This window comes from Pipistrellus kuhlii, unplaced genomic scaffold (assembly GCF_014108245.1).
Source record: "Pipistrellus kuhlii isolate mPipKuh1 unplaced genomic scaffold, mPipKuh1.p scaffold_m20_p_59, whole genome shotgun sequence".
NCBI classification, from domain to species: Eukaryota; Metazoa; Chordata; class Mammalia; order Chiroptera; family Vespertilionidae; genus Pipistrellus; species Pipistrellus kuhlii.
Genome location: NW_023425561.1, coordinates 1,849,731 through 1,857,739, shown reverse-complemented (window position 1 = coordinate 1,857,739; position 8,009 = coordinate 1,849,731). Strand labels below are relative to the sequence as shown.

The 8,009-nt window shown below is 60.3% G+C and overlaps 1 protein-coding gene across 1 annotated transcript; it reads right to left on the bottom strand.

Moving 5' to 3' along the window:
- Positions 1-5,004: 5,004 nt before the first annotated feature.
- PRDX5 (peroxiredoxin 5) lies at positions 5,005-7,856 on the bottom strand. The gene is made up of 6 exons (XM_036417362.2): positions 7,630-7,856; positions 6,257-6,391; positions 5,655-5,786; positions 5,538-5,576; positions 5,315-5,376; positions 5,005-5,229 (listed from the first exon to the last, which is right to left on the bottom strand). Exons 1-6 carry the CDS (start codon positions 7,792-7,794, stop codon positions 5,124-5,126), a joined length of 639 nt encoding a protein of 212 aa, XP_036273255.1. The 5' UTR covers positions 7,795-7,856; the 3' UTR covers positions 5,005-5,123.
- Positions 7,857-8,009: the final 153 nt, after the last annotated feature.

Genomic DNA, 8,009 nt, shown 5'->3' with positions numbered 1-8,009 from the left:
GCAGCGGGGAGGGAAGCACAATGGCTCTGCGGCAGCTGGCAGTGTGACCAGCATTAGATCCAGAAATCGTTTGTGTTTCATCGACTCCAACACTTTATTTCTCACATTTAAATCTCCAATTTAAATCAAAGTGACGCGGTGGTGCTGCTGGCCGTTCTGACACAGCTTAGGAATGCGTTTGCCCAGGACAAGTGAGTGAAACACGGACCCTAGATTCTCGCCAGCGGACAGAGGAGGAAACAGTGACTCAGGTCAGTGACTTCTCAACGGCACAAGGCTCTTAGCAGAGAACCAACTGAGGGGAGGCAGAGGGGCCAGGGCGCCAAGATGCTCAGGGCCGGGGTGGGCTGGCCCGGCCAGGCAGGGGAGCCACGCAGGGGTCGGCAGGAGCCGTCTGACCGAGGTGCACCCGCAGAGGGCCATCGCTCGGAGTCGTCCTGAGGAGTCCGGAGCGGGTGGCTCAGACGTTCCTGAAACGCTCCCGGGCGGTTCGGATATCAGGGTCCGTCCCCGTCGGACCCCCTGTGAATGGTACTTCTGCTTGGATGCCGCCGTGGACTCCAGCCCAGGAAGCCCTCGGGGGCGTCCCCTCGGGGCCTCATCTCCTAGCCGCAGGCTTCCTCGGCCCCCGGGGCAGGGGCCGTGTCGCAATTGCTCTCACATCCTCACTCCGGACACGCCTGGCAGCGCCCTGTCTGGCCGGCTCTCTGGCTTGGTTCAGCTGAGTCAGGCCAGGGAGGCGGGGGGAGTGGAGGCTGCGAGGGGCTCCCTCACCCCCGACCCACGGATGCGGGGACTTCCAGGCTCCTTAGCTGAGGAGGGATGTTCATCAGAGGCTGGCAGGGGTCCCCTTCCTTTGAACACATTTTTCCTGTGAAGTTTTCGGATACCTGATCAAAAATGTCAGGAGTGCATAAGGGTATAGAAAAATTTAGTCTTCCCCTGACACACCCAACGCCCCTGTTCTCGATCCCCCCCTCACGTTTTCTGTGTCCCCCTGGGATGTCCCTGCCCAAGTCTGTAGCAGGTGGTTGCAACCACACCCACAGCTGGGCACCTCCTTGTTGGGCAACACATTTTGCAACCTGCCTCACTGCTGCAAGGACCCTAGGCCTTGGCCTTGGCGGCTGGCTGTGTGGAATTCTAACACATCGTTACTCAAACCAGCGGGCCCAGCCTTGCGGACCTCCTGGGCCACCGGTTGGTGACCGCTGACTTAAACTGTCTTGTTGACAAATATTTTACATATTTGCATCTTTTGCCATTGCTTCAGTGCCGTAGTAAGTGCCCTTCTCAGATAGCTTTTTCTGGCGGGTTTTGGGGAGTTCATGGCATGGGGACCCGAGAAGTAGGTGAAAAGCAGAGAAAGATGCAGACACACGGACAACGGGGGAACTGCCGCCGTGTCCCTGCCGCCTCCTGCCTGGGGCTCGGCGTCCCCTCTGCACAGCCGGGGAGGGGCGGGGACGGAAGAGCAGGGTCTGACCCTAAGGCCGGAGCAGAGGACGCTGGGCCGGAAGGAACAGGGCTCACGGAGGCCAGGGGAGGTGGTGGCCTGGTCCAGCCGGAGCCCTGGCCCAACAAGGGCTGAGTCAGAGCGGTGTTTTCTCCCAGAGCCCGCCTGGCACTCAGCACCCCGGGGCCGGGGTGGTGGGGGGGCGGGCAGCTCCTTAACCATACGGGCTGGGCCCCAGGCTCAAACACTGGAGCAGCCTCCAGGGCCTCTGGTCTAGAGCCCGAGGGGCTCCCTCCCTCACCACCCAAGTGTGTGGGACAGATGGGGCGGCAGGAGGAGGCAGTGGGAGCCGAAGCCAGGGAGGACGGGCCCAGTGCCCAGTGCCAGGCCAGGTGCCCAGGGACAGGGTGTGGCCTGCAGAACCGGACGGAGCTGCTGAACACATCCCAGCCCCACGGCTGCCCCTCGGCCAGCTCTCCCTTCCTGCCCTCCCCAGGGCACCCCACACTTCTGGGGGACCCTGCCCTGCCTCCCCGGAGCCCTTCACCACGGCTGGGACACTGGCACCGGCCCTCCTCTAGGCAGCCTCCGCCTAGTGCCCAGGGAGCCATGTGAAAATAATATTAGCTGCTCATGTCCCTTCCCACCCTCCCCTCAGCGGCGCCTCCCTGTACTTTGTGGGTGTTTGTTTTTTTGGGGGGGGGGTATTTGGTTTTTTAATGTAACTTTTATTTATTTTTAAGCAATCCTACCCAGGCATACTTTTCCATTGATTTTTTTAAAAATATATTTTATTGATTTTTGTACAGAGAGGAAGGGAGAGAGGTAGAGAGTTAGAAACATCGATGAGAGAGAGTCATCGATCAGCTGCCTCTTGCACACCCCCTACTGGGGATATGCCCGCAACCAAGGCACATGCCCTTGACAGGAATCGAACCCGGGACCCTTCAGTCTCCAAGCCGACGCTCTATCCATTGAGCCAAACCGATCTTGGCTCCATTGATTTTTTAGAGAGTGGAAGGGAAAGGGAGAGACAGGGAAACTGAAGTGAGAGAGACATGATGATTGGTTGCCTCCTGCATGCCCCTGAGGAGGGCCGGGAGCCTGCAACTAAAGTATGTGTCCTTGACCGGAATTGAATGTTATAAAAATGCTCCATCCACTGAGCCAAACCAGCTAAGGCTCATCTCCTCCTTTAAAAAAGAAATATATATATTTTAATTGATTTCAGAGAGGAAGGGAGAGAAACATCAATGATGAGAGAGAATCATTGATCAGCTGCCTCCTGCACACCCATGGATTTTTAGGGTGAGTGGAAGAGAAAGGGAGAGAAACATCGGTGTGAGAGAGAGAGCCTGACCAGGGCCTGAGCCAGGGAGGAGCCTGCAACCAAGGTGCACGTCCTTGATCCCTCCAGGGGATCAAGCCCACAACCTGAGCATGTGCCCTTGGCCAGAATCACACCCGGACCTCCCAGTCCACAGTCTAACGCTCTATCCACTGAGCCAAACCCCCAAGGCCGCTCTGCTCGGGCCCAATCCTCGCCGTGGCCACGGCTGGCTGCTCACCCTCCTTTGCCGCTTAGTCGCAGACCGTGGTTTCCAGTTAGACCCACGGCGCCCGGAGCGAAGGAGGCCTTCCCCAGGGCCTCCCAGTTAGCGTGGCCACGCGAGCACGCTCCGCCCAGCGAGACGCCCGAGGAAAGGATGCGGGGCGGCCTCCAGGAGACCTCAGCCAGCTGACACAGGTCTTTCATCTCCTTCCCGCCGGCTGGCCCACCTGTGGCGGCTGGAGCTCGAGCACCCACATGTTTTTTTTTTGTTTTGTTTTTTTTTTTTTTGTTTTTTTTTTTTTTTTTTTTTAGAGGGTGCAGTTTATGTTGCATTTTATTTTATTTATTTTTTTTAAATATATTTTATTGATTTTGTACAGAGAGGAAGGGAGAGAGATAGAGAGCCAGAAACATCGATGAGAGAGAGTCATCGATCAGCTGCCTCCTGCACACCCCCTACTGGGGATATGCCCGCAACCAAGGTACATGCCCTTGACCGGAATCGAACCCGGGACCCTTCAGTCCCCAAGCCGATGCTCTATCCATTGAGCCAAACCGGTCCCGGCATCGAGCACCCACATGTTAACAGTGACAGCGCAGCCAGAGGGAGCAGCGTGGGCCCCCGATCGCCTGGAGCTGCCACACCAGCCCGAGGCGGTGGGCCTGTGGCTCTCCCTCCCCGGCCGGCTCCCAGCGCCCTCTCCTCTCCCTCAGCTGGGCGCGTTGTGTGGGGCAGCAGCCCACCTGCACACCTCCAGCCGCTGACCCTCTCCCGGAGCACCTCCACGGCCCCTCCTCACCCTTCTCCCTGACCCCGTGAGTGCGGCCTGGTCAGCCCCGGGGGTGGGAGGAGGCTCCGAGCTGGTGCTGGGTGAGTCAAGCTGGACACACAGGCACTTTATTGCCTTCACAGAAGAGGCATTTCTTACAAACTGAAGATAAGCCCTCTTATCTTCAGTTTAAGATAAGCACAAAGATTAGCCCCTCGGAGCCTCCCTCCCCCGGGGCCAGGGGTGTGTGTGTCCCCTGCCCCATCGCCCAGGGCCAGAGCACATCTCAGACCAACCCAGAGGCCAGCCTGCAGGCCCCGTTCTTCCCAAGAATGTGCTTCTATCGCTAAGAAATCTGACTTCCATTTCCTGGAACTCTCTGGGTATTGCCTCGTTGTGTTTCTGGTTTGAAAACCCTAAAACCTTTGAATAAATCATCATTTGTTTCTAGTTAAAACCTCCTGATTTCATCTACGCTCCGTCAACATAGCCCACCTGAATGGCCCGCACCCCAGCTTAGGCTGTGACCTCCCAACCGCAGGGGCCTAATAATCCTGCTTGCTGCTAAGCACTTGGCTTCCCGGGACAAATGCAAAGGCCCAAGAGCAGGGTCTGAAGAAGGTAACAGCCCAGCCCCAATCCCACCGGCCTCCCTGATCCCCGGCTGCTCACAGTACGCCCACCACTGGTCAGGCCTCACCCCGTCTTCTCCCCTCCACACTTCACCTAGTCTCCTCTTCCAGGGAGCCCTCCTGGACTGAACCAGCACTGCCTCTACTGATGAAGCCTTCTGCTAGTCAGATGGTCCCAAGGTGCCTTCCCAGGATGTGGGTGCTCCTGGGAGGGTTCAACAGTCTGGAAAAATGGTGGGGCTGGGGCATGAGCCAAAGTTCCTAGCCTAGAGTTCATGGTCTAAACGAGATCAACCAGTATCCAGAGATCGAATGCAGAAGTCTGGGCATAGGCCGGCTCTGGCTGCCTAGGGCCTTTCCAGCTCTGCCCGCTCTGTCTGCTCCTTCCCTTGCCCTTCAGAACACTGGCCCTTTCTCTGCTTGCGGACGGGTGCTCCCTAACTCCTCCCCCAAAAGGCCTTCCCTCACCAGCCCCAAAATTAAGCAAAGGTCCCCTCTAGCCGTCCCCCCCAGTCCCCGCCCCACCCGCACAGCTATGACTGCATGAGGCCTGGGCCACAGCCAATCAGCAACTCAACATCCGGGAGCCAGGCGTGAACCAGGTGTTTATTGCAGAAGTCTGGCTAAGGCTCCCGCGTGGTGGCCAGCTGAAGCTGGACGGGCCTCGCCCTGGCTGGGCAGGTGTAGGAGGAGAGGGCCGTCCGGCCAGGGCCTCAGAGCTGCGAGAGGATGTTGGGGGCCAGGCTGCAGGTGAGGCCTGTGCCGTCCGGCTCCACGTTGAGGGCCTTCACTACCCCGTTCTCTATCACCATGGAGAACCTGCCAGAGAGGGCGGGCCCGTTACAAGCGCTGGGCCTGGAGGCTGGGAACAGAGGGAACCCCACGGGGAACCTCCCACTTTTACCTCTTGAGCCGTCGATTCCCAAAGAGGGGCACCAGTGCGTCATCCAGTAACAAATCTGTCTCCTAAGAAGAGAGACAGAAACAAGGGTCAGGAACCCCAAGAACAGCCAAACTCCCTGGCTGCTCCCCACATGGGTCATGACCCTCTAAATCCCTGCTTCCAAGGCCTGGCCGAGGGGCCCAGTCCAGCTGCAGGGGGGGGGGGGGGGGGGGTTTGTACTCACCTTCCCAAAGGCCCCCGTGGGGTCAGCCAGAAGCCGAATCTAAAGAGAAAGTCAAGGTCACAGAAAAGCCTCCCGCCTGGCCCCTGACCCCTGACCCCTGCGGGACCCACGCCTCACCTTGCCTTGTGTGCTGTGGGCTCGGCCCCACTCCTCAGTCACAAAGACGTCGTTAACACTCAGACAGGCCACCACCTGGGCGCCCTTGGCCTTCAGAGCCGCCGCCTGCTCCACGAACCCCGGCAGGTGAGTCTGGGGGGGAAACACAGGCTCAGCAAAGGGACAGCTGCCTCCTCTCCTGGGTCCAGCCTCATCTCCAGGCTTCCTCCCTGTCCTGCTCCAACCCTTTCATCAGCCATGAGAGCTGCCTAAGCCACGGGTCCTTTTAGCCTGGCCACGGGGAGCTCGGATCCATGCTTAAGATTTCTGTGGTCAAGGCCGTGAATTTCCTGTAGGCATAATTATTTACCGAACGCCTCCACAGTGCCCGCCAGCCAGCAGGATCAATGAGAGGCGTTGGGTTTCACTGTAATACCCTTTCTTCCGCTCCTGAGGCCACTGCCTTTCCACAGCCTGTTTGTTCTCTGACACTCTGGCATGTTAACCTCATGTCACCTGCACACACCGCTGCAAGCTGCCGCGGGACAACACGGAGGGCCATGAACAGTGCAGACGTGTGCACAGGCTGCCCCCTGCTGAGCCCCAGGAGGGCAGGGCCTCACCTTGGAGCAGCCCGGGGTGAAGGCTCCAGGGACTCCAAACAGCACCCCCTTCTTGCCCTTGAACAGCTCGGCCAAGTCCACCTTGTTCCCAGGCTCCCCTTCAAATACCACCACGGACGGGATGGCGTCTCCCACCTGAGGGAAGGACACAAGTTCAGGGTCAGGGAGTGGGGGGCAAGCAGGGGGCGGTCAAGGGGAGGACGGAGGCCTGGGAGCCAGGACAGGCGAGGCCAGGGCTGACTCAGGACAGGATGTCTGATCTGCCAGAGCTTCCAGAGGCCCCTCCCAGCGTCCCTCCCTCTCCCCCTGTTACCCCACACCCTCCAGGCTCAGGCTGGCCCCATTCCGCTTTGAGGGCCTGTTGGTAACAACAGGAAAAGGGAGACAACGCCTCCCACGTGTGGCAACTCCTTGCAACACCTCGCAACAAGCTGTCTGGGTTACAGGAAAGAAGTGGGATAACTGGCAGGAGGGGGAGGGTCAGGGGGCTGTATGGGGGGAGGGGCTGAAAAATGGAGAGAGAGGATCCTGGCTGGTCTATGTCCCATCCCAAGATGAGAACAGCAGAAGGCGGGGAAGGTTTAGTTAAGCGGTGTGTTGTTGTTGTTTTTTGGGGGGGCGATTGTGGGGGTAGGTCCCTACATCCAGGAGGTACAGAGTTAAAATAGAAACCTCTGGAAGGGAAAGATCAGTCTACCTGGGAGTGTGCAAGGGTGTCATGGCGGGAGGGAGACGGAGGGAGGGCGGGCGGTTGGGATAGGACGAAGCGGAGGGAGGAGGAGGTCTCAGAGGTTTTTTGGGGGGAAGGGGGTAGTTCTAAGGCGCTGGTTCAGCATATGAGGCTCGCTGGGCTAAAGCGTGGGCATTAGCTGTGGGTGGCGGGATGGGGGAGGCATGGCAGGGCTCTAAGAGACAATGTTTCAGAAGATGGGGAACGGGGGGGGCGGGGGAGGCCCGGTAACAGCCTGATAAAAGCGTGCAGAGGGTACAGCAGGGGGGGTGGGGGGGCTGAAAGGGGACCCTGGCGCAGGGGAGGGTCCAGAGGTGGGGGCGGCCATGGTATTCCACCGCCTGGAAAGGGTTGCGCCAACATCACAGGTGTCGCAGCGAATGCGGAAGAGAAGCCTCGAAAGCCTCGGGAGCAGCCTCGGGAGATGGAGCACGAAACCCTTAAAGCTGGCGAGAAAGGTGGGTTTGTTGAGAGGACGGGGACAGACGCGCGGGAGCCTCTAGGGCGGCGGAGAGCGGTCCCGGCAGGAAAAGAGGGGCCGGAGGGTGGGGAGCCGGGGCCGCGGCCTCAGCGGCACGGAGGGCTGGAGAGATGGCGGGAGAGGGAGAGGGGTCAGGCCTGGCCGGACGGGGCCAGCGGTCACCTTGATCGGGGCCATAGCGACAGCGGCGCTTCTGAAACCGCGGGCTCCGCCGAGCGTCCACGCGAGGCCTCCTTCTGAGCGCCCTCCGCCTCCCGCCGCTGCCGCGCAACGGACGGCGACCGCACGGGCAAGTACCGAGCCCGACAGGCGGCCCAGGGTGCACATTCCGGTCGGCCCCACGAGGGGTATTCAGGCCACAACCGCCCCGCGCCGCCCCCGCGCCCGCCCCCGCGCCCGCCCCGGGCGTCCGCAGGGGGCGGGGCCTGGTGGCCGTGCCGCAGCGGAACCTGCAGAAGGCGGGGCCTCAGGCCACCGCGGGGCGGCGCCGCGGAAGCGCAGGCGGGGCGGGCGTGGGGGCGGGGCGGGCGGGCGTGGCTTCG